This window comes from Phoxinus phoxinus (genome assembly GCF_949152265.1).
Source record: "Phoxinus phoxinus genome assembly, chromosome: 21".
NCBI lineage: Eukaryota > Metazoa > Chordata > Actinopteri > Cypriniformes > Leuciscidae > Phoxinus > Phoxinus phoxinus.
In genome coordinates, this window is record NC_136896.1 from 25,209,751 (window position 1) to 25,236,903 (window position 27,153).

Consider the following 27,153-nt stretch of genomic DNA (forward strand, 5'->3'; position numbering starts at 1 on the left):
GGCAGTGGAATATCATCTCATTAATCTCCTCAGTCAGGCTCTTGTACATAAATAGGAAATGCAAACAGATTATTATTACCAAAATAAACAGATACGATAATCACCGAGCTCGCCAATACCAACAGCACAAACGGAAAAGTCCTTTGAAGGTGAGCATCTATAGAAAAGTAACACCTACACAAATTCACTAAGAAAAACGGCCTCCTACTCGGTAAAAAAAGAACAATTGATGTTGTGCGGAGTCTCCCACGGCTAGTCTTTAGATCTCAGCTGGCTCTGGAGCAGGTTTGTGTCCATTCACCCCTCTTCGACAAACCTCATCTGAATTTTGTGGGCGTAGCTTGACAGCTTGCTTTATGGTGTATTGTCATATGCCGGACCAGTTTGGAGAGACATTCCTTTCCTAGAGCAGATTTGTAAATTGTCCCGTTTTCCCGTTCCTTTTTTCTTTCTAGATAGATAGATAGATGTTTTCAATGCCTAAAAAGTAAACTGCAATGCTAGCAAAGTATAATAAACGGCCCTATTTACTCAATTAGCGAGTACAGTTATATCATAAAGCCTTTTGTTGTGTGTGCTGATCTCATGGACAACTTGATGAGTAATAGAGAACAATGAAACTACCGTGACCAACAATGCAAAGGCTGATGCAGAAGGATGTCAATCTATGTCTCCTCAATGTGCAGGAGTCATTTGACCCCGGGAGACCCCGAGCACATGCAAGAAAGAAAGCTCTTGAATTCAGTGGCTGCCATGTGTGGGTGTCCATTACATTGAGACCATCATTCCCAGCAGGGACAGCCAGATCCCAGCTGCCAATGGGCATTCGGCGGGCCCGGCACGCTCTGCCAAAGCGGGCCACTTCTGCACAGTGTGCAAACATTTTTGCATCTGTAGGCGTACAACAAAAGACACATGCATCTGAAGAAGTTTCCTTCTTTCGTTTGTGGGGGAGGACACAAGAATCCCTGAAAATGTGAAGCATTCAGATGTGGCAATCAGTGGCGAAGATTGTCGCTGTCCTGTGAAGACTTGAGCGCTTTTGTGTCGAGCCTGGCTTCTTTCTCGAGCTGTCGTACGGCCACAATTACAGTGAAGTTTATATCATAGTTGAGTTCAGTTGCTGATGGGGTATATAGGGTGGATTTATTCGCCAAGCATTATGCACATGCATATCCACCAGCGATCTTGATCTCAAAAGCAAATTCGTATTGCCCTGTCGAAGGAAGCTGATTCCCATCGCAATTAATAGAGGCTGCAGAAACAGGAGCAGGTTCATTACCTCCTCATTATGGATGTTCAGGCTCAGAACCAAGACATTGTTTAAAGGGCTTCCCCCATTAACAGCGACCGACACGTCCCTGTAATCAGTCTGGCCACGGTCTGTCACATTACTCGCTGTAGTCTTTATTCACGGGGCGAGAAAAGCACCGGCGCGCCTGACAAACACGCGAAGCTGTCCGGCACTAAACGTCTGCGGGTGATAATGTAACTGTGGCGTGTTGCTGGCCCTGCCTCGCTATTGAGCGCTTGGGGTGATTTGCGGGGACGCACTCCAGTCAATATCTACTGAGGTGTCATTATGACGACACGACCTCTTTACTAATTGCCCGCTTGAGCGACAGCGGCGATAAAAGATTCAGAGCGGACCGTGTGGACTAGAGGGGACCTCAGACAGGTTACGGATGCATGGGGCCCTTATTAAATCATTAGCCACAAAGCCCATTAACAGCCCTGAAAGTGTTCGCTCAGTTTAGGCCCGCGACAAGAGTGGGGGCAGTATAAAAAAAAAGTTACTAATAAGACTTTTCGTCATATTTTTTCATTTATGAAAGGCTTCTGAAGCTCTGGTTTATACAGCATCTCAGTAATAGTATCCGTCCATAGAGTCAGTGACAAGTGTATGCAGTGGCAACAGATGGCTCCCTTTCTAATTCATTCAGTAATTATGACACTCTGATGGTGTTTTGAGATCACAAACTGTTCTCAAGCCATGCTTATGATGACAGCAACACCTTCTCAAAAATAACTGCAAGGGTGGCGCTAAAAATATATACGTGATTGATGGACAACAGGAAGCTTTGGGGATTTTCATTGTACTATCAAATCTGGGGGTGTGAACTGAGGTTTCCTGCGGGACGATTCAGACGCCCTTTTCAGCTCATGTCATGTTTGAAGAACAAAAAAACAAAAACAAAAAAATAATTTCTGAATTGCTAATGAGCTGATCTTCAAAAATTACCCTAAATAACACTCCTCTCTGTTTAATTTATTATTATATATTTTAAATGCAATTATTACACTTGTCATTGGTATTAAACACATTCCTGAAAATAAGAAATAACATTTTTCTTGGAGGATTCTATCAGTTTTGCATTTGAAAATGTCTCATAATAATGATCTCAACACTGATTTACAACAGTAAAAGTTGCAATTGGAGGTAAATGAATGACATGTTTGGGATTGCCATCTGAGTATGGGGTTGTCAAGGTGGAAAATATTAGATTTTTTATATTTAATGTTATATGTGGATATTACCTATATGATGAGATGAAAGACAACCATTCCTTCTGCAATTTTAGCATGACTGAAAATGGTAAATGTAAAGAATATGATCTAAAGTATGAAGAGTAAAGGCTGGTTTGATTTGGATCTTTTTTTTCTACTTCAGATATAATAAAAAATAGAAATTGTGCTTACTGTAGTTAACATTTTGTTATAACTGTTTACAAAACCCATTATGTTCTTTTTACAATATGAAGATATATCTATGCTAATGATGTTATTTAGCCAACATCTATCAGTTATTCATCAAACAGAGAGAGTAACAGTAGGCCTATAAAAAGGAGAACTAGGGCCTATTTCTAAAGTGTCAGTCCGCGGTAAAGGGACATATACTGCCCCCTGTCCATATGATAGGCTATGACATAACCCACGCAGGTCGCGTAAAACTATTTATTTATATATTTACAGTTACAAGTAGCCTATAATATATTACATATTATGTTAAAAATATTTTAAATTAATAGCCAGCTTTATAATATAGTTTTAAGTAGCCTAGCCGTTTACACACACTCAAATAAAAACACCCTTTGTACTAATTTACGCATAGGTTATAGACCTATTCCAAATCTCGCTCAGTTCCATTGTTATATAATTTGTAATCCCACCAGGCTTTTCATGTTCGGGTTTAGGCCTAAATGTTCACAAAACCTTACAAGGTTTAAGGAAATTTAAATGGATGTTGCCATTTGCTTCTAAAATCCGTTTATTCAATTCAATTGAATAAACGGGTATCTCGGATAAATGATGTTTGCTTCAGATAATAAGCATTGGATAGCGTATTAAAATAGTAGCCTATTGTAAATTGTGTCAAAAAAAGTTTAGACGTGCGACCATACAGTCATACCGGCCGTCTGCATGCTGTGTGGGATGTCGGAAGTTCAATGGAAGAGTTTTTCCAGAGATGAACAATATGCCCTGAAAACGCACATACATACACACACACACAACGACACGAGCGATCATTCCAACAGTTAAACTCAGACAAGTCGAGTAGTGACTTAACCACGGCATGTGTGAGAGACGCAAACACTGACTCCGCGCGAGGACTTCAATCCACTGAGCGCGCGCGGCAAATATTTCTATTGAACATTGAAAAATGTCATGAGTGATTGCTAATTTTCTCTGCTTTGGTGTTATGTGGATTTCTTCAAGGCAAATATGAGTGTAGAAAATTATAATATTAGTTATAATTAGGTGATATTATGTGACATGTTTGGCCACCTGTGATGTCATAGCATTCTAAAGGTGATTTTAGGTGAAAGGCTGTTAATACGGATAATTTATCCATTAGCTGCACAAGGCCTATATTTAGGCCGACATGAAGCTCAAATCACTCAAAAAGTTAGCTGTAATTTTTGTGCATGCTAATATGAATTGATTCTGTAATAGCGTAAAATCATTGGCTGAAATTCCGACCTCATCTCCCTCCTCCCCCGTATGTCTTAGCAAGAGCAGTTTCTAAACCCACGGGGGGAATTCACTTCTATCATCTTTTTTATTTAGTCGCATCTTTAAACCTCACAGCGGAAAGCATTTCTATTTACGTATACAGGCATTTACATTTGGAAAGTTTTAGTTTCTTGCGTTTTAAGTGTTGGAGCAAGAGATGGATTAATTGAGGTATAGGCATATAGCCTATTCAATGTTTAGGTCTAGCCTATAGGCAAAACTAAGCAGTAAACAAAACTGTCCGAGCCAGGAATTCTCATGCGGTTATAGGACCATATGCTGTTTTTATCAAATGCACCATGAACGCTCCTACACCAGCAGTAGACAGCAAAAAAAAAAAAAAAAAAAAACTTTCGTAAACTATTATAGCCTAGGCTACTATAGTTTATTTCCAGTAGAAATCTAATTATAGAACATCATTACTAAAAACGTTTCCCTCTTTCCAAAAACAAATAGCACACTTTCCGAACGTGCCATTGAACCAAAGGTAGAAATTCCGTGATTGTGTCTCTCATTTGATTGTGGTTTTCTGTCGCTTTTGAGCCGCGTCTCTTTGCTCGGCAACACTCGCTAGTTTCCGATACTCGATTTCCGGAATATGCTCCATAAATGGACGAAGGGGTGTAGCTGTTTACCGGATAAAAACCATTTATGGTGTGAAAATTAACCGGAATTCCTGATTGAGAATGATGCGTTGTATCAAAACGGAAGATATTTGTTCCACTTATGAATGGTTATCTTTTCAGAGAGCGTATGCCTTTAGCCTATTTATATTATTTTCTTTTATCTAAAAATATTTTCAAACAATATGCAATATAATTTGTTATTTTTTTTCTCCGAGCACATTGCTTTTTATGCATGAGCGGCTGTACAGAGAAGATTCTCCATTGACAAGTATTACCTCAACGCGTCACGCAGTCTGTAACCAATCAGATCGCGCAGCGCTACTTTTCTTTTGCCATTCAGTCCTTAAATGGTCAGTGACGTAGTGCCACATTGATAGGCTCACCATAAATACATACTAGGCTACCACTAGAAGCTCCGCAAGGATCTGTCATTCAACAACACTCAGATCCGTCAGATGGCATCACAGTGAACGCTAAACAACCCGTTTACTGACAGCTTTCCACATGTAACGTTTTGAGCGAGCGTTCGCACAGGCACAAAACACTTTGTGAACATCAGAACGAGTGCTTCTTAGGACTTCATGATGACAGCTAAAACTTTGGAGAAAGCCCCCGTAACTCTGGGTGGCTTTGTGCACCCGCTTGCCGAAAGCCTCTACTCAGTGGACGAGCTTGCCACATCACTGCCAGCATCTGTGACTATATTTCCAAACGGTGATTTAGGAGGACATTACGAGCAGATGCACTCTGGAGGTAAGAATGATGCGCGCATCTCAGCCGCTTCCATCCTCACGTGCTCTCTGTGTTGATATATCGTTCGCATCTTTAGGGTATTCAATGGGAATGAAAACGTGGTTATTTTGAATGGGAAATCCAACTTGCGTAAACTGGAAAACATACAATGTGGTTATTATGTTTGACTATAGTTCAAAAAAGAAAACGGGGACAGAAATTATTGCAAACAACGATGCTATGATGATTTTACAGTGAGCAGCTTTTTACTGATGTGTGCGTAAAAGTGTGCTACGAGATTTGCATCTGATGGTTTCATGATCCATGAGACAGCCTTTCACGTGTATCTAAACCTTGCTTTTATGTGCATTTTTTTGCAGATGGCTTGCTTGGCGGGGATATGAGCACGGATAAGCGCTCCCTCGACTTGTCATATTCCAGCAGCTTCGCGCAACCTGGCCCTCGCAACCAAACTTTCACCTACATGGGAAAGTTTTCCATCGACTCCCAGTACCCAGGAAACTGGAACCCAGAGGGCGTGATAAACATCGTGAGCGCGGGGATCCTGGGCATGACCCAGCCATCCTCAGCATCCTCGTCACCAGCATCCTCAGTGTCCCCCGGCCACTTCTCCAGCACTCTCAGCTGCACCATGGCGCAGAACCAGGCAGACATGGAGCACATATACTCTCCCCCGCCACCATACTCTGGATGCGGAGAAATGTATCAAGACCCATCCGCATTCCTCTCCACCTCCACCTGTCCGATCTCCTATCCTCCGCCATCCTACTCTTCCCCAAAGCCAAACACAGACTCCGGGCTGTTCCCCATCATCCCGGACTACGCCGGCTTTTTCCAACCCCCGTGCCAGAGGGACATGCAGTCGATGCCCGACCGCAAACCGTTCTCATGCCCGCTGGACTCATTCAGAGTCCCGCCCCCTTTAACCCCTCTGAACACTATCAGGAACTTCACACTGGCGGGACCGGTATCTGATGGACCCCGGCTACCCACAGCCTACAGCCCGCAGAATTTGCCCCTCAGGCCCATCCTGCGCCCGAGGAAGTACCCCAACAGACCCAGCAAGACGCCCGTGCACGAGCGTCCCTACCCGTGCCCGGCGGAGGGCTGCGACCGGCGCTTCTCCCGGTCCGACGAGCTCACTAGACACATCCGCATCCACACCGGCCACAAACCCTTCCAGTGTCGGATATGCATGAGGAACTTTAGTCGCAGCGACCACCTGACGACCCACATCCGCACGCACACCGGAGAGAAACCGTTCGCATGCGACTTTTGCGGGAGAAAGTTCGCGCGGAGCGACGAGAGAAAGAGACACACCAAAATCCACCTGCGACAGAAGGAGAGAAAATCCTCCTCTTCGTCCTCTGGTGTGTCCAGCTCAGAGCGCGGCGTCGCCACGGGCATCTGCTCGTCCGGCTCCAGCCAGTAAACTTTCAACTGGACTGTGCAATATCCAACACTATGTAGGCAATATAATGACAATAATAATGCACCATTCGTAATATATTAAAACTGGGTGAAGTGATGTTGTGAAATCAAGTGCCAAATCGATATGGACACATATTGTGCCGTGCGCACTTTTGAAGATGGTGCGATGTTCGTTTTCTTTTTGCCTCAGTCGCATGCTGACTGACCAAACGCACTTTGTTTGAATATATTTAGGCCAATTAATTTAATAATAAAAAATAACCTTAGATAGCACGTGGGAGAATTGTGTCTTAGATAAAGGTGGAAAGTTGAGAGGTTGCATTTAAAAAAACAAAAACAAAAAACAAGTTCATTTAAACTAAACTTTCAGAGGTGTCAAAAGGTGTCTAACATCACTATTTTCTCCCATTGTCGTGCCTTTTGTCCGTTCATCTTGTACATACACCAGAAGGCTTGAATTAAATTGTACATTATCCTTTAATATGAAAGTTTTTGAAGATATATTTTTGTACACACTGTTTCGTGTTGCATTTGTGCTTAAACAAGAATTGTATATAGCTGAACTCATAGCGATTTGACGTTTGTTCTGTGGTTGTTCTGACTGATATAAATGTATTTGTTATGAAGTGACTAACGCAGGTCAATAATGTCCTACTTTGTCAACATGAAAATAATAAACAACACCTGGATTGTGAGCTCTTGTTTAACTGTCTGAATTTTTATTAGAGATAAAGGGGTGTAAGAGGAAAAAGTGAAGTAGACTTTTAGGGACCTTCCCGTTTTGGCACCATTGAGCTCTGACTCATGGTCCCATAACCATAAGGGTCAGCACCCACACACACGGTGTTGTTTACAAGTGCACAAAGGGTGTGAATATTCACAATCCTTAATTTTCAATACAGGGTAATGTTTAAGGTGGACAAAATGACTCACTCTGTGATCTATGAATTTACTGATTTGACACAAAACAATATGTTATGACCACTCTTTACAGAGTCTATGAAAATTGAGAAACCACTGAAAAGGACAAATAATTGTTGCCACTGTATGAACCTCTGTGGTTTTATGTGGTTGAAGGTGTACCAACCCCCACATTTAGTGCTGGGACAACCCCAAATTTACATCACAGCTACATGATGACAATATTTGCAATGTTATAACTTAAAGGATGAGAGGTCAATTAAAACTAAAGAACTGCATTAAGTGAATAATTGAAAGCATCAACGATACACTGACAATTTTACTTGAATTTAATTTTGTTGTATTCAGGTCAGTCTAGAAAAACAGGGATATTTCACTTCAAAATGAAAATAAAAAATCATAATTTACTCATTCACGAGTTGTTCCAAACCGGGATGCTTTTCTTTCTTCTGTTGAACAAAAAATATTATATTTTAAAGAATGGCGGTAACCAGACAGTCGACGGTAGCCATTGACTTCCATAGTAGGAAAAATAATAATATGGAAGTCAATACTGTCTGGTTATCAACATTCTTCAAAATATCGTTTGTGTTCAACAGAAGAAAGAAACTCATACAGGTTTGGAACAACTTGAGGGTGAGTATCTGAGAGAATTTTCATTTTTAGGCGAACTATTCCTTTAAATGGTTATTGATATATAGACTTAATCAACTGAATTTAACAAACAAACAGCACTGAACATTAGCTGAGCTTAACAAAGGACCATCTGATTACTTTCTGTTCAGTTCACATGAGGTCAATAAAGGCATAGTTCACTTCAAAATGAAAATTCTGTCATTATTTACTCACCCTCAAGTTGTTTCAAACCTGTATGAATTTCTTTCTTCTGCTGAACACAAAAGAAGATATTTTGAAGACTGTCGGTAACCAGACAATTGATGGACCCCATTGACTTCCATATAGTAGGAAAAAAAATACTATGGAAGTCAATGGGGTCCATCAACTGTACTGACATTCTTCAAAATATCTTCTTTTGTGTTCAGCAGAATAAATAAATAAATAAATACATATTTAAAACAACTTGAGGTTCAGTAAATGATGACAGAATTTTCATTTTGAAGTGAACTATTCCTTTAAGGGATGCAGGAAAGGACAATGTCTAACATAATGATTTAAGAATGATGAAAACAAATGATTACTTTTAGGCCTGAGACACAAGCCTGTCTCGTACGTTAATGTGACAGACAATGTGTGGGAAACATGACGCCACATTAGACAATAATATGTCTGCTAACATTCACACTGAAAGTCTGACTTTAAAACAGATTTCACACAAGTACGCGACGCAACCTATTCCACATTTACAGAATTTGGTGTCATTAGTGATAACAAAACTGAGCAAAGCAAATTGTCCACGCATTAAGATGAGAAGATAAGAATTTTTTAGCGTCCCACTTTCCTCTCGTCACCTAATTAATGTTTCTCGTATGCAGTGCTATGAAGGGTCAAACTAATTATTATGTTTAATAGAACTTAGATATGCAAATGGCCATTAACAGTGCACATTTTATAGCACTACTTTCAAGTATGAGTGCAACAGTGGCGACTCAAATAAGTAAGTCAATAATAATAATGTAGAGTAACCTTGCACATGATGCACACAAAATGCTGACAAAGCCAAAATAAAAATGATTTACAACCATTTTAATAGTACTTCGACAGTAAAAATATAAACAGTACATAATAATTAGTGTTTGTGTACAGTCTTTTAAAATAAATTAAACAAATATTTTATGTAGATATATAGTGTGCACTTATACAAGACTAAATGCTTTTCAATGTATACATTCATTATTCACAAAGCAAGGCCACAAAGAGTTGATGTAGCCTATGGGGCGCATAGGCTTGGACTGGACATTTCAAATCATGTAGTGGTGTTCCCAGTCCCAATAAAAGAAGACGGATCATGTGCAGAGGCTTCAAGTCCATTCCAGTGTTCATCTCTACACTGAAACTTTAGGACCGGGGTACGGCTCCCCTCCGCACCAGAAATCATCTGGTTGGGGGATCTCTAAAACCCAAGTTTCATCTTCACCGCTCTGCTCGGACTTTTTGCCAGCAGTTTGTAAAACTTTGTAGTAGTGACAATCTCTCCCATCATCAGGGTCATAAGGTGGTGCCAATATATCAAGAAATGCAGCTGGTCCATCCACCGCATCAATCTCATGAAGGTTGTCTTTGAGAGGGCTCAAGATGCAAGGGCCGCTCTCCTCAGAAAACTCTCCGGAAGACCTCAGCACGGCTCTCCTCACATCATCCCCCTGGAAAGGCGTTGGCGGTGGCTCAAACTGCCTCTCAGTTTCACTCTCAGCACCCACATCTTTATCCAACTTGTCATAACACCTTATATTGACCTTGCCATATAGGACCTTCAGCATGCCATTCATCCCAGGATGGTCATGCAGGGGGATGGAAGTCCCAGACTTCAGCAGAAACACTCCCATGCTGAAGACATCAGTCTCACAGATGTGCATGTATGTGACCGGAGGGACTGCGGAGGACTGTGGGGAGGATATGGAGACTTGCTTCGGTGGCGCAATCTTCAGATCCGCAGCCCTTATGTCGGAGAGCAGGGAAACCAACCCTGCCTGCTGCTCTAAAAACACTTTATTGTCCCCAATGGCAGAGGAAGAGTTTGGAAAGGTCACACAAGCCTGGCTCGCTATCTTCTGGATCAGCGACGACTTGTTCCCCGGCATGTTTAATAGAAAACAATCGAAACCGTGATTTGCTTCGAGCCACGCGATGAAAACAAAAGAGCTGTTAAGCCGGACGAGATTGACTCACGTGAAGCATTTAAAGCAGTCGAGTGCATTCGTGTTAAAAGTTACGATACAAATAACTCCATTGAGGTACAAACATTAATTTTTGCATCTGGATAAAATCCACAGACCCTCGTCTCCACCACCCCATTCATGGCTATTAGATCCACACGTCCTCAACTACTGTGCATGCGCAGAACACCCGGGAAGCATAATGGAACTTGTAGTTCTTTTGCGCTTATGGGTTGAAAATAAATCATTAGAATAGCAGATAAATATGCAGACAGATTCAGACAGGCCATGTCAATATTCTCTGACACCGCAGTAAATATGTTTGTTTTTTTAAACATGCCGTCAGTTTTAATAATTGCACAATTCAGCTCAGTAATAGAACTACAACACCCAACAACCTCCACATTGTTGACCCTCTCTTGTGAGTATGAGGGGTGGGGAGGCCCGTTGGGCCATTCAACTCTGTCCCTTCCCCCACAACCACTCTGGACTACAACAACACATCGCCACCCTACCAACATCATCATTGCATGTCAGTTATTAACCACAGGTTTGATCTCTGGAGTAAATTCTTAGTGAAACAAATGCAACAGTGTATATGCAAGCCATATTTATTCATCAAAACAACAAGTAACACTTTAAATGTTTTAAAATGAATACTTTTTTTATAAATAAAATGTTGACTATAGGCCTAAATAAACAATAGTTAAAAAATGAACTATTTTTACATCATTGAGTATTAAATCTCACACACAGCACCTTTGTGAAAAAGAAGTGAGCTTAATTGTAGCGTATTGAATGAGCACTGATAGTGTTCTTCAAATCTTAAAATTATTTTTTAAAAACAGGCTAGGCCTACTAGCTGATAACATAATATTAACGCAAAAGAAAGTAAGTTAAGTGTACTTAAAGAGTGCACACTTTCAAGAGTCACACTTATAAATCAAATTACCGGTAAATGTTTCAAAGTAGGCCTACATTTTAAAATCATTATTTTTAATAATTGTTGTTTTTGTTTAACTTATTTTGATGTGTTGTGTAACATACTAAAATGTAATGATCATAATTTTAACTCCAATGTGTTGTTTCATATTACATTTAAAGTTAAGTTAATATATTTTAAATGTTCTAAATTCGGGTCCATCTTTACAAATTAGTAATTACAAATATAGGCCTATCTAAATACACAACACAGGTTTCAATAGAAATTAAATTAAAGTATATTTTAGTTTATGCTTGTCACATATTAATTAAACTTGGCTACAATAGAAGTAATTATGCAATGACATATAGAGACTTAAGTCCTACAAAAACATTCTGTAAGTTCAACTAAACATAATTATCTTTTAATTGTACATAAGGTATAATTAAGTGTTGAAAACACATTAGTTCACACTTACGTTTATTATGTTAAAGTAGGCCTATATTATATCTGCAATAGTGTACAAATAGTGTACTTTTCCACAAGTGCAGCCTTTATCAACACTGTACTATAGAGAGAACAGGCTAAATCTTTGGAATGCAATTGAGACCATTTGTGTTTGCAACTGATAGTAACACCAGTAAATACTCATCATATGTGCATCCAGCTTAGATGATCAGATCACAAATTCAAATTAAACTAATTAAACATCACTGTCCCCTCACTAGCAAAAACACCTAACATATATGGTTATATAATATAATAATATCTATGACTATTACTCTCAGGGTCCAGTTTATCTCAAACCTCTACACCTTGTAATTGAAGCTGGTCACTCATGATCTTTTGTCAGGTTGGTGTTGATAGCAAGAGGACCGGAAGTGTGCATGGATGGAGCGCAGCACTGAGTAAGTGAAGTGCGTCCTCAGGACATGCACCTTTGTGCATACTCACCACAAAGACCATCCTCTTGAGAAATAATGAGGCTGCTCATTTACTCAAAGAGCAAGCGCATCCAAATACCACTTCCGTTTGAGTAATTCAATTAGATCCTCTCTCAGCGGCCAGGATATGGAGATCAGACACATGAGGAAGATCCTTCCATACTTGAAGCGTGGTCTTTTTTTAAAGCAAAGAGAGGAAGGTAGGGTGTACCCTTGTGAAAAAGTAGTATACGCTTCAGCATAACAACATACTATTTTAAATTTTTATATGAGACATATTTATATTTCCGTTTTACTCTAAAACTGCGAGAAAATCAAAGCAAATAAATTGAAGCAAGTTGTGTTCCAAATCTGAGCTTCTTATGTTAAAAAATGAGCTTTCAGTAAGATTTGGTGGGGCGCAGTCCCAAAAGTTTCCACTAGATGAAATTAGTTTCCTATTGATTTCCAACTTTTGACCGCGTGAAGTTACAAGTGTGACTTTTTTTTTGTCTACACATAGTAAGTGCCAAAACCTTTACCAAGTTTTGTACCATTTCGACGAAGTATAACATTTTAAAACAAAAGTAAAAAAGGGCAGCAGGGTTGAATGCAATAGTTAAACTTTTTTTTGGACCCAAGTAGGACATATAATTTTATAATTACTTCTATTTTCTTTGAAATATGGTACAGTGTAGCAAATGTACTAACAAGCAGTTGTGATAAACTAAAATATACTTTATTTGTATATTTGTATTGAAACGTGTACTGTATGTTATGTATTTGAACACTGTAAAACATACCCTCCCCAACTCAAAATTATTGAGTGACTGGTCAGTCACATATACATTTTTCAATTGGCAAGTGAAATTCTGCAAATTTAATTTAATCAGTTTGCAGAATTTTACTTGGGCCAATTGAAAAATTTAGATGTGACCAGTCAATAGAAAATTTTGTGTTGGGGAGGTTAGAATTTTTTATAGTGAATATAGCCTATTTGTAATTATATATATATATATATTTTTTACCGTGTTAGTCCAGACATCAAAATAAATGTACTTCTTTAAAGCATGAAAAAATATGTTATTATTAATATTATATCATATTATTAAAACATGATAATTTAAAATGTACTTTAAAGTAAACCGTTTATTAGTTAGTTGTTTAGTCGTAAAAAAGTTATTATTTTTGCTATTATGTAGTCCCATATACCTCTTTTAACAAATCATAATATTTTTAATAATCAAATCAAATATAATAATATTATTAATATGTGCATAATGATTCGCTTTTAAACCAGGACGAATTATGAAGCACATTTCTTTCGTGAAATCTGAGCTTATATTTGTCACATTAATAATGTGGTGCTATACATTTTGTGTTACTGCTGGCCTAACAAAATAAATATTCAGGATAACACTTTACAAAAAGGTTAATTAGTTAACATTAGTTAATTACCTTAGTTAACATGAATGAACTGTCATACAGCATTTATTAATCTTAGTTCATATTCATTTCAACATTTACTAATAGGCTACATTATTAAAATCAAAAGTTGTATTTGTTAACATTAGTTAATGCACTGTGAAAGAACATGAACAAACAATGAACAGCTGTATTTTTATTAACTAATGTTAAAAAAGATGAACTTATACAGTAACAAATATATTGCTAGTACATGTTAGTTAATACATTAACAAATGTTAACTAATGAACCTTATTGTAAAGTGTTACCATATTTAGTATAAAGTATATCAATATTTAGTTAATGATTATGTGGTTTGGACTTATGTGATTTGGGTCAAAAGGTCAAAACATTGAATCTCAATAAATCAACAAAGGCTTCAGATATGAATTTCAGCTCTTAAATTGTCAATTTTTCTCTGTATAGAGAAACTGATATCATGCTAGAAGGCTTAGTTCTCTTACAATCCCTTTACTGTTGTAAATAATTCATCCTCATGTGTATACGTTAGCTCAGAATAAGCACGTTTTTCCAAGCGAGATGCAATCGTTCTCAGCGGCTGAAGTCCGGGGCAGATAAAGGCAACATTATTCGCCGATGCTTAAAATGTGCATGACTAACATTGCACAGAGGTCAGACAGAACGGAGTTCATGCATCTCTGGTAATTCCAGCCAAGAATCCTGAATGAGCGGAGCAGAGGACAATAAGACTTTCTAATTGCTCCGACATCTTGTGGTGAACGTCCCCATTGTTGAGCTCAATCTGCCGTCTGTTCTGTTATGATTGGTGGTACATGCATGCCTTTGTCAGTCAAGAGTCTTTTATGCCTTCACAAATGAGACTCCATTGATTTCTTGAGGAAACTGAAGCAGTTACTGTTTTTAGATATGCCAGCTATTCCCTCAGATCATAAAAATTCATGGTTTGGCTGTTCGGAAAAATATCTGCATGGTTAAGAGGCAAAGGGCAGGGAAAATGTTGTTGTTCTTTATGTGAAGAAGGATCACTCCACTTTAATGCACTGCTTTGATTATGTGTGTATTCCGTGAATGAGGGGCTGTCATTCACGCAGCACATGCGTAAGCTTTCTTCGTCATCGCTTTATTAAATAAAATTCCAGCTACACAGCGGATTCACGAGATCAAAAGCAGTGTGTCACATTTATGTACACGGTGCAACATGGAATAGTCATGATTTGCCATGCGTATACGTATTGTCTATTAGCAAAGTGGGTTGTAGACAAAACATTTGTCAATTTCATGCAGTATTCAAAAATAAATGTCCCAGAAGTCACAGTTCAGTTCTTTCACAGTGATAGAAGAACCATTTTGGGATTCCTAAATAACTTTTCAGAGAACAGTTCTCTTAGTGTGAAGAAAAAAAAAAAAAACTTTTTCTACAATAAATAACCTTTCCTGATATGGACAGGTTCCATGGATGTAAAGGTTCTATCAATGCCAATAATGAACCTTTATTTTGAAGAGTCTATCAAACTTCACATGTGCAATTTGCATATCTGGATATTTGTCTGCAAAAAAATAAATAAAAAAGTAGTTTATTTGATCTCAATGGCAAATAATTCCCCCAATGACAAGGGTCAATAACTGTGTTCACTGTGTCTGATGGTCAGGGGTCATTGACTGATGCTGGCTGGATAATGAGAAAAACAGTTTTACGATTAAGCTCAAAAAAGCTCAACAATGGAAGATTTGTTTTTCCAAAGCTCCAAACACTAGATTAATCTAGTCTTGATGCATATAGACTTAAACTTGTTTCTTTTATTGTCAAAACGCGCACACACACACACACACACACACACACACACGCACACGCACACGCACACACTTGAAGAAAAACAGACATCAACTATAACCAATACTGTCATTGTCTAAAATGACACTATTCACAGAAGCTGTGGGTTTTGAGCAACAGGTCCTGATAATAACAGTAACACTATATATCACTAAAGTCATTCGCTGTCTTCCACGCTTGGTCTATGATTTGGAACAGTCCTCCAATGCAATCTGAAGTAGAAAGGATGAGGGCTGATGAGCTCTCTGCGAGACAAGACGTGAAAGAAGACTTGCTGGATCATTGAGCTGACACTTGTCAGCCGCTGGGCAAGTCTTGCTCAAAGAGACACAGAGGGCATTACACGAGAGGTTAATACACAACCAAGCAAGAAGAGTTGCCTGTACACAGTTTGATTATAAGACTGATAGCATATTTCACACTCACAAGTGGGGTGAGCAGAGCCATCTGGAAATGAATATATATTTATTCAGCAAGGAAGCATCATATTTATCAAAAGTGAGAGTATAATACATTTCAAATTTCATATAAAAGCTGTTCTTTTGAAATCCTGAAAACATTTCCACAAAATAAAATATTTAGCAGCACAACTGTTTTCAACATTGATAATAATAAGAAATTATTCTTGAGTAGCAAATCAGCATATTATAATGATTTCTGAAAGATCATGTGACTCTGAATACTGTTGTAATGATATAAAAAATTAATCTGTACCATCACAGGAATAAATTTAATTTTACAATGTATTAAAATAGAATAGTTGTTTTTTTTATGTTTTTTTAAATGTTTTACTATATTGCTGTTTTTACTGTATGTTTAATCAAATACAGACCTCAATGAGCATAAGACATTTTATTCAATAACATTAAAAAGAAACGTTTGGAATATATAGGCCTATGATTGTTAGGATTTTCTTTTTGTAAAATTGTTGATTTGCTTTTGTGTGTTTTCTGTACTCTTTCACAAATATGTACTAGTTTATATGTAAGTTTTTAGAATTTTTAAGTCTATATTATATAGAATATTTTTATTAATCTCAGCCTCAACTGCCTTTGTTGTTGAACAAAACTTTAATTAGACTTAGTAAATGATTTGAAAAAAACTGATACTTATGTCAGTTGAAAATCAGGAAGGAATGTATTTTTCAGATTGAGCACCAGCAATTTCAAACAATTTCAAGTATATTATTCATAAGAGATCATTCATCTGACTATGATAAAATGATCTCCTTATGACAGATGCACTGAAGTGCTGTTCTGGGTGAGTGAAAAGTGGAGCTATTGAGACGGAGGTAGACAAAATATAAACAGACTGAATCCATGCACCTGCTTGAGTACGTCCATAGGAGGTTTTCAGATACGTGTTGATCCATCCTCATCAGTTACGTCAAAGTGACGCTGCAGATCTGTGTTTGTTTTTACTAAGAAACGTGAGGGACTAACATCTGGAAATACAGTCTCCAAACACTATGCAGGCAGTCATCTGATCCTTCTCCTGCTCTTTGTGTGTCAGCGTGACAGGAGGGCTATAGGTGGGTCTTTAAGGTGAGTCGTCGGTCCCGCTCTCATCCGGGACTTGTTGAGCAGGTCTCAGATGCTGTTGGGGAAGGAATGAGACTGGGGGGGTGGGCAGCCGTAGAGTCACTTACAATGTCCGCCCCTGTCAGCCCTGAGAGGGTCTCCATTGCTATGCTAATTTCCCCCCTTGTCGGCAGAGACTGTCCCTGTCAAGGTGGACGGACATGCGAGGAGGGGCCAGCGGGGCAGGAAGGAGCTCTCTCTCCCCTCCAGGGGGCTTTCAAGCTTTGTGAGCGAAATGATGCACGAGACAGCCGCTCCTATAGACGCTGCGGAGAACACGACAGAGAGGGTAATTTGAGAGAAAACAGTGTCTCCGTAATGGAGACTGATGGCCTTGTCCTGTCCCCCTGTTATTGTTGAGGATCAAGATTGAAGCGGGCCCTTCGTATGAGGTACCTCATCCAGTTGGCGGTTCACGTCTGCTGGGCACGCTGCCCTCGCCACTGGCCTTCCATCCCGAGCTCCTGGAGGCGACAGCCGCTCAGAGCCGCTGATTCCTCCATGACATTGAGAGGCATTCCTTGCATTTCCCTGCATTGGAAAACTCTGGGGATGGAATGGAGGATGTACGGTGACATGTCAGCTTGTGAGGTTTGACTTCCTCCTTCTGACAAAGCTGTCGATCCTGTGAGTGTGTGAGCGTGTGAGTGTGTGGAAAGGAATAATGGATGTTTACCAGGGAGCCGGGAATGTAATAGGCCATGCTTCGTGACTTTAATCAAACCGCTGAGGGTTTACTACACACTAAATATTAATAATAATAGTGGCACTAATACCTAAGGAAGAAAAGGTTGAAGTGATGAATCATTTCCTGCCTTCGCAAAAGAGACATTAATACCAACCTAAAAACAAGCACTTGAACAGGACTAAAATTCAAAAGCAAGGTTCCTCATGGTGGTTTGAAATCTTTTCGAACATTTGAGTGAGGACTTTATGCAACATCCATCTGTCAATCTCTCTAAAATGATTATGAAACACACTCCAGTGGTGATTGATGTATATCACTGCATATTCGCAATATTGCACGATCACATTGCTTAATGATTGTAGGCTACTAATATAATTTATTGTATGTTGACATTCATATTGCATATCCTGTGTTGCAAGTGACGAATCCACCCAGCATGGGTATAATGTTTCTGTAAATGTTGGTAAATCATAGAATATATATGATGTTTTATTGACAAAGTTCAGGAGGAACATGTTCATATGATCGCATCAGCTCGAGAGGAGGCCTATATATATATACATAGTCGACTCACCTATTCCTCGACAGTTTTCTCCTGACTCCTCACTCCTATCAGACGCACGCCAAAGACACATACTCTTGACTTTACCTGATTATTTGTAAGTGTGAACTCGTGAAACAATAATAGCAATCAGACGACTGTAAGTCCTGTAGGTCTTCATAAAACTCATCATTGTTTTAATAAGCAATGTTAATGCTAAGGCATAATGAACAGTCCGCCAATCATTGAAAGATAAACTCACAGCATTTATGGCGCTCATATATCTCGTTATGCTGCTCCTTAAAAGATTAATAGACCTGAAATGTTGATTTATATTTAGAATATTGAAACACTAGATAAAACATTGACATGAATGCCTCTGCTTTTTGTGTGTGCAAAACAGTTCCATTCAGTCAAGGGCAGCTCACATGAATTGAGAGAGAAGAGAACTAGCCTTTTAAAGTAATTTCTTTGTAAACTGCGATGGTGTTCTGTCCATTAGGTCGACAATTTAAGGTTGTGAAGCCAGACTGTATCTGTTCCACGTTTATTTATGCTGTGTTTTCACTTCTTTCATTTGATGTCTAACAATGCAGAAGCTCTCCACACAAGCAGCTGTAAAAATAGTATTGTGGAACAAATACATTCTTCCCCCCAGAAGACTCAAATGGAGAGAAAGTGAGATTAATGCACTCTAGAGGTTAGCGCAGGGGTACAGATCTCAGTACAAGGCTCAGATCTGTTAGGGGAATCCACAGACCTCAAAATAAGGATATGAAACGTCTCTGCCAAAATCCTTTCTATGAAAGGTCACATTCTGACCTTTTCTACACTTGCTTATTTACCTAAAATTCAAGGTTTTTTTTGTATGTAAGTTGAAGAGCAGTTCAAACAAACAGGAAATCAAACCACAAAAGATTTATATTATATACATATGAGTCATAGTTATACCTGTGAGAATGATTAAGCTTTTGCCCTATTCTCCAAAGAGGAACTATAAAACGCAACTACATTTTTCAGGTGGTATTTGCGTGTGCGAAACTCATTATTGCTAGAGTGTTCAGCACGGTTGCTAGGGATTTGTGGTTGTTATAGTTTTCTGAGCAGTTGCTAGGTTGTTCTAGTGAAGTCTATGGGATGTTTCACCGGTTCATTGTATGAATTATGAAAGGTAAAAAAATATAATGGTAATTCTTCAACTTGTCAGGATTGTCAGGGGTTGCGTGTGTAGTGAAATCTAAGGATGATGCTTGATGCATTATGAACGATTATAACACATTTGAATGAATAGGAACCAGAAAGCGCAACACACGGGAACGTAACTTTAACACAAGACAATGACCTTGAGGAAGACTGAAGGCTTACACAGAGTATGATGATTATAAAAACAGGGTACAGGTGTAAACTAATTAGAAACCATGACAACTTATGAATGAGTAGAACTAAGACTAAAGGTCCTTGCACACTGAGTCTGAAATTTTCGTATGCGGTTTTTCGTATTCGTGATTCAGTGGCTCTAAATTGTCAAAACTTGCTCCGCTGCTACGGATGCGAAAAACGCAGAAAATCGAACCCGATCCGATTTTTTTTATGACGGACGAAAGTTTCAGAGGCAGTGTATAAGCGTGATTGGCGTGAGGTCGTATTTATTTTTTAGCGAGCGAAAATTTCGGACCTGAATTTCGGACTCAGTGTGTAAGGACCTTAAGAGGCCGTTTACACTACACCATTTTCAACTAGAAATGGAAAACGTTTTATGAATTTTGGCGGTTAATTTACAACGGCATTTTAAGGGCCTGAAAATGCAGTGTTTCGAAGTGCACGGTTTTGAAAACGATACCTTTATCGTCCCCATGTAAACAACAAAAATTTGAAATTGTGAAAACAGTAAAGTCATGCGCATGGGTATTATGTGTTAAGTCTATAGATGTGTAGTTTTTCTTTACAAAGTGGCATCGCCAACTACTGCCCAGGCAAGCATTATAAAGTGTTTTTAGTCGCTTTAGCGGATTTGTGTGAAAAGGGATCGTTTTGAAAACATTGTCGCCTGTCGATTTGTGAAACCAATTAAAATAGCTGTATTATTCATGCCATTCCAGTATTTGGCCGTCACTTTGTAAAAAAAAAAAAAAAAAACACTAGGCCCCCAAAACGTCATGTAAATTATCAATGTTTAAAAAGTTTTCAGTTTTTAGTTGAAAATGGTGTCATGTAAACTGCCCCTAAACTAAACAAGACAGAGAAACTAAGCATGAAGATGACAATAATACATTTCATTGGCATGTACAAACATTTTGTTTAATATGCATTATTAAGTAAGATGAAGGCTTCAGTTTTAATTACTGGTGATTATGCTTAAAAACACTGGCGCTATGGTCAATCCATGGGATCCCATAACCGTGTCCATCCATCGCCTTCGCCATGACAAAGTCGACCACAATCAAGAAGAGGAATGGCGATAGAATGCATCCCTGCCGGACGGCGGTCACGATATTAAAGAAGTCGGTGGTCCCAGTTTCCGCAACTGAAGTTCAAATAAAAGTTCTTGAAAATCGCGGCGGGACGCCATACAGATGAAGAATATCCTGATGGACACTATCAAAGGCCTTCTTGAAGTCGATAAAATTGATGGAAAGAGACCGCTTGAACTTGACGAACTGCTCAATGATATTACGGAGTAATATTCATTACGGATAATGAATATCTGTTCACTGCACGACCGTCCTCCTCGAAATCCGGCCGTAGTGCCGGCCGCAGGCGTTGGAGCATGACACTGCAGAAGACTTTGCCAGGCACTGAGAGCAAGGTGATGCCTCTCCAGTTCCCACAGTCAGATGGGTTCCCCTTCTTCGGCAGCTTAACAATGACGCCCTTTCGCCAATCATTAGGGACAGTCTCAGACTGCCAACAGCTATTGCACAGCTCGGCCAGCTTTTGGGCAATCACTGGCCCGCCGTACTTCAAAAGCATGGGGATATCTCATCCAGTCCAGCAGCTTTACTCTTCTTGATCGATTTGATTGCCGCATTGACCTCTGCAGTGGTGATATCACCGATGTTGACCTCGAGTTCGGGCTGCCCTAGCTCACTGTCGAAATCGTGGATGTTCTGACGGGTTCAGAGTTTCTTGGAAGTACTCGATCCAACGGGCGTCCTGCTCTTCTTTGCTTAGAAGTAGTAACTGTTTAAAAGCTTAAAAAAAGTAGATTTTTGTCATAATTTACATAGATCATTTACAACGGGATTGTGCAAAAACTGGTTCATTTATGTGAATTTGAATTGAATTGGCCACACAGGATGTTGAATTGGAAAAACAGGAAAAGTAATTTACACAACCCTGATTTACAAAACCAAACAAACAATAAGCAAGAGAAAATGCTCTCCTCTGCTCTGCCCTGTTTACACCTGGAATTAAGATGAAATTTGGTCAATCGGATCGCAAGTGGATGACGCTACATACAGGTGTAAAGAGGGTCTAAAACATTTTGAGCTTGTCCACTTTCGAACACTTCCAGAGGTGGTCTTGCGGCTATCGGAGCAGAAACAAAAGCTCTGTTCTCCATATTTTTTTCTTCGTCTCCGGTCGCGTTCATATTTAAATTGAACAAACTTATTTTGTTCATTAGATAGAAAGATCTGGAAAAAAAAACATTAATTTACATACCCATAGACCCTCCCCTCGAAGAAATCAGGACAGAAGTGGTTGAAAGTGGACAAAAAAGACGGATTAAAGCACCAGGTGTAAAAGGGTATGTGTTTCCCTCTTCTACTTGTGATCCGATCGACCAAAACGCGTCTTGAATCCAGGTGTAAACAGGGCCCTTGATACCCTGTAAATAGCTGAAGTTTGAACTGTCTTCACATTCATCAGGCCTGAGCACAAAGTCAGTGAGGTGGAAACCGCGTATAGCAAGACTAACTGTCGCATCCATCTCAAGCAAAGTGACTTTCTGTGTTTCTGATGGGGTTTGGTCATTGTACTAAGATGAGTGTTCATTCCACCTTAGACCGCTACAGTAGTGAAAGTAGGCCCATTCATCAGGTCACAGTTACCTCAGTGTGGAGGTGGGCGCGCAGGCCAGTGGAGGCAGACTTTTTTTTTTTCTATGACAAAATGGTTTGATCCTCCCCCAAATGGGAGTTTGATAAATGAGTGTTGTTTTCTCAAGTCTTCTGAGAGCGTTTGTAAGCCTATTTGCTCTGTCATTGGGGATACTATATCACAATGCTGTGTTACCCTGTGGCGAAAGCAAAAAAATAAAAACTCTTAATCCATTTTTTTCAAACAGGATGCAATTGACATGCTTGACAACATACTTACACTGCATCCTATAAACTACTTGCTTTATCAGTTTTCTTTTTACTTGAGCAGAATTACCAGCATGAAAAAACCCTTAAACTCTACCTAAAATCTTTAGAGCATAACATATCATGTCATTTACATAGGGAAATATTTAGAACAATGTAATACTTTGAATGAGCTAAAGTGATGCTTCACTTAACAATCACAACCAATCATGCAGTGTAAGGGCTGTTTTGTGTGTGTGTGCTGTTAAAGGTGTTATGTGGAGTTTTTCTACTAAAATGAATCATCACCAGTGACGTGACTGAGACCTGCATGCGCGCTCCCGAGCCTCTCGCCTCGTCTACTGACTTTGCACTCAACAGCGACGACACTGCAACTTTATGACATGGAGTCTGCTAATACTAAGAAACGACCAGCACAACACAGACTCCAACACAAACTCCACATAATAATAAAAACTCGCTTGTAAACGCATTGGTTGCAATCTGAAACATCACCACTAGATGCCGCTGAAAATTCCACATAGCCCCTTTAAAAACGCGAGAAGCAGAAAATGGAAAAAGCGAAAAGTCTAGAAACGTGTTTTTTAAAAGTTTAACTTATTTTACCTTAAATGCCTAATTTTTTAGAATGCCGTGTCATGTACTAGACGCTTCAAAAGACGCGAGAGAAACGGTTAATGATGTCCGTCTAGTGCATTTACATTGAAAAACAATGGAACCGTGTAGTGGAGTGGAGTGGAAAAACGCGTTCTGTGTGTACGGCCTCTAAAAGCATTTTAAGAGTCTTATTGGCCTATGCAAGGTCATACAAATATGTAAACAATAATTTACCCAGAGATTCAGTCCAGGCTATATGCCCAACGCTTTATCGTGACAGCTGTGTTAAGCAACAGTGTGAGAGAATATGTTGTACTACCCCAGACATGTCATCTTAGTCCATTGGGTATTTGCAGGAAACGGGGCTGTTTCTTGAACGGCTGACTGCTGTCCCTGAGGTGATTCCTTTCCACTGAGTTCTCTGTTTGTTCTTTTTCAAACACATTCATTTGACATTCACATATCATTTGTCTTCCGTGCTTTTTACTATCGGTTTTGTGGAAGACAAGCATAGGCGGCGTTCTTTCTAATTTGCCTTAGAAATCTCATCAGATCTCTTGCATAACAATTGAGCTGCAATGCTAACGGTACGTAATGGCATATTTGGCTCATTATGAAACTTTGGAAAAGATTTCATCTGTAAGAAAGAAGGAAATTGACATATAGTATGAGCTGAAAAACTCTTCAACAGTGTGATGTGGTTGCATGCTCAACATTATGACTAACATATGCGTGTTGGCTTAGCACAGTGTCATGTCTTCGCTAAGTATGCATCATGTGTCGAGCAGGCCTGATGCTTCTTAGCTGGTTTTATTTTAAGACTCAAAATCAACATACTATTAAAACCATTTATCATTCAAACGTAGACAAGAAGGCAAGTTTGTTTATATAGCACATTCCATACACAAGCGCAATTCAAAGTGCTTTGCATGAAAAGAAATTGAAATAATCACAAGAGATGCATAAGAAATAAAAATAACAAAGCAGAGAATCCTAAATCACTAAATTTGGGGCGCCCCTTCTTCAGATTATTTTTCTATCTGTGATGTTTTTCTTTTGCTAGTACAGACCTTTTTTTTGTTGAGGACTGTGTTAAAAGACTGTTTAGTGAATAATTCAACCAAGGCTCATTGGAAAAGCAACATTTCAGAAAAAATAGTTGCTTCTTGCAGGTTTTGCAACACGTTCAAACTAAGTTAAATGTCCAGTGGTTTTTATTAATCAACAATCTGCTTCTAATAATAATTTGTGTGAAAAGGAATAAACCGTGTTAGTGTTTTACTGCCACTAGTGTTACTTAATTATAAGGAAGCATAGCGTTTTCAGAGTTTTGCAAAAATGTAGGTATGAAGCACATATTTCCAATAAGCCTGATGGTAAAACAATCTTCACAAAACCACAAGCTTTATGAGCACATTCTGAACTTTTCTATTATGTTTCCTATTAAAATTTAAGAGTAAACTCTATTGATCAAATGCCTTTTAAGATTGAATAGTGAATACTAATCTCAATGCCTTCACTCAGTAATATGACTAATACTTGCTCATACACACATCATTCACTGTGAGATCATATAACTGCAAAAGTTAGCCTATATCAACTTATTCACTTAATAAATGACTACCTCATGACACATTTGATCAAAAATGTGCACGTCTAAGGATCAGCCTGGTCTCGCATGCTCAGTTTCTCTATGGACGAGGGGCAGAAGACCTTTCTGTCAGAAAGCACGCCACATCTCAGGACATTTATTTACCCTGGCACATTGCCTTTGTGTCAGTCCCTGTTCTGAGAGCCATCCTCTGTTGGGCTTGTCTGTTTACACGGCTGTTTATTGTGGATCAGCAAGAGGAAAACAGGAAAACTGCTGCTCAAATAAAGCAAAAGCAATAGATCACACAGTGTATTCAATGACAGTGTGCTTATTTGAAAAGCTGCCAGTATGGTGGAGATATGTGAGAACCACAAACAAAGATGCTAATCACACTGGGATAAATAGAAAGTAATTTTTGGATGAATTACATTTGCTGCACCAGATATTAATATTTATCGAGTTGTATCACTCCAAATTCATAAAATGTTCTTGTAACATTTACAGTTTTAGTAAAATGAATAATGTCAAGAAGATGCTCCACATATTAGCTCCACAGGATGCTGCTCATTGTAAAACAGCCACAACATCTGTCTGTTTTTGCTTAGTGACATATTTACAACTGTTTAGGCAAAGTCAGAGCAGACACGCTGGTTCTCATTGCTGTAAATACGAAGCAGAAAGTGGATGTTTTCAAATAAAAATGATTTGCTCTATTTTAAAAATGGTTTATTTGCTCTAACTGGACATAGAGCAAATAAACGGTTGTAACTCATACAAGGCATAATCTTAGAAGGGACAAATGTCACAGCTACATAAGATTCATTTGAATATACTGTATGACATTTGTCCCTTTTAAGATTATGCCTTGATGGTTTAGTCATGAACTTCACTATTTTATTTGACCATATAGAGATGTGTTTACAGTCTTCATCAGTATTTCATCGTTTACACATATTATTCTCATCAAGTTCAATAGTTCAGCTTTGAAAAATACAGTTCTTGACGCACAATGCATTATTTGTGCTTTGCAAGGCTGTAACCGTATATTTAAGGTTATAGGGCACTGGAAAACTAATCTGAAAACTCCTTCTGCATTCAGCTCTAGCATTTTGGTGCATATATCTATGAGCACAGTTGAGAAGTTAACAAAACCTTTGACTATAACTGCCCCTGCATGGCACAAGATGAAATATTGAGGCTTGTTCAAACATTGCAGCGTATAAAAGGACATTTTTGCTTTTTCAGCTGCGTTGTATAATACGGTATCATTAGATGTTAGTTTACAAGTATGTGTCAATAAAACAGTGATATGGAAGCACTGCCAGGCCACTTATCTCACAGTACTTGGAACATTTTGGCAGCAGTTTATATGACGAACGTTAGCCTTTTTTTGTTGTACTGGTTTACCGCACTGATGCTAATTACCCATGGTCCTCTTCAGAGATGAGATGGGCTCTCTCCACGTCCTGGCGAAAACTTCTGAGTATAGGACTCAGTTAGAGTGTCCACTTGGCATGAAGCCCTAAAAATACGGCAATGACGCATGAGAATGGTGCCAGTTCAGAAGATACTTGTAAATGCAACCGTTAGGTCTCCATGCACCTCACACGCTCATGAGAACATTATGAGAGAATCGTTATCAGTGCGTCGGGAGAATTATTATGTCAAGTAGCGTGTCATTTAACTCTCTGACCATATTTGTGAATTTTCATTCTGGTTTGAAGCTCTGATAGACCTAACAGGGAACATTCTCCGAACTTTAGCTACAAACATGTACATACTTCCAGTAAAACATTTGTTCAGTTATCTGGTCTTTAATAATGTTCTCAAAAAGTTAGCACATTATATTTATATATGGTTCGTGGAATGTTTTTACCTGAAACGTTTAGTTGGATGATCTGGTTTCAAAATGTTCAGAGAACATTCAAAAGTAACATTCCCATTATGGTTGCACAATGATCAAATTTAATGTTCCTTTAACATTCACATAACTAAGAAAAACGTTTTTGGATGTTTTGAATGTTCAGAGAACATTCAGAAATAATGTTTTTATAACTTAATGGGAACATTAGCAAAGCAAAACGATATTTTTATTAGCTGGGGAACCATATTCAGAGAATGAATAGTGCCTGTAAGAAATGTAT

At 38.8% G+C, this 27,153-nt stretch overlaps 2 protein-coding genes across 4 annotated transcripts in view; one reads left to right on the top strand and one right to left on the bottom strand.

Moving 5' to 3' along the window:
- Positions 1-7,518, top strand: part of egr2b (early growth response 2b) — a 37,198-nt gene extending 29,680 nt beyond the window's left edge. For 2 of the 3 annotated variants that reach the window (XM_079595448.1, XM_079595450.1), the window contains exon 3: positions 5,753-7,518. In XM_079595448.1, coding sequence (XP_079451574.1) covers positions 5,753-6,825 — 1,073 coding nt within the window. In that variant the 3' untranslated portion in view covers positions 6,826-7,518. Of the gene's footprint in view, positions 1-5,052; positions 5,394-5,752 lie in introns of those variants that run through there. The other variant, XM_079595449.1, reaches the window with a different exon arrangement.
- Positions 7,519-9,434: 1,916 nt separating this feature from the next.
- adoa (2-aminoethanethiol (cysteamine) dioxygenase a) lies at positions 9,435-10,748 on the bottom strand. Its single transcript, XM_079595614.1, has one exon. The coding sequence runs from the start codon at positions 10,502-10,504 to the stop codon at positions 9,749-9,751; it is 756 nt and encodes a 251-aa protein (XP_079451740.1). The 5' UTR covers positions 10,505-10,748; the 3' UTR covers positions 9,435-9,748.
- Positions 10,749-27,153: the final 16,405 nt, after the last annotated feature.

Coding starts and splice junctions, on each gene's coding strand:
- adoa (XM_079595614.1), bottom strand. CDS start 10,504: ATGCCGGGGAACAAGTCGTCGCTGATCCAGAAGATAGCGAGCCAGGCT.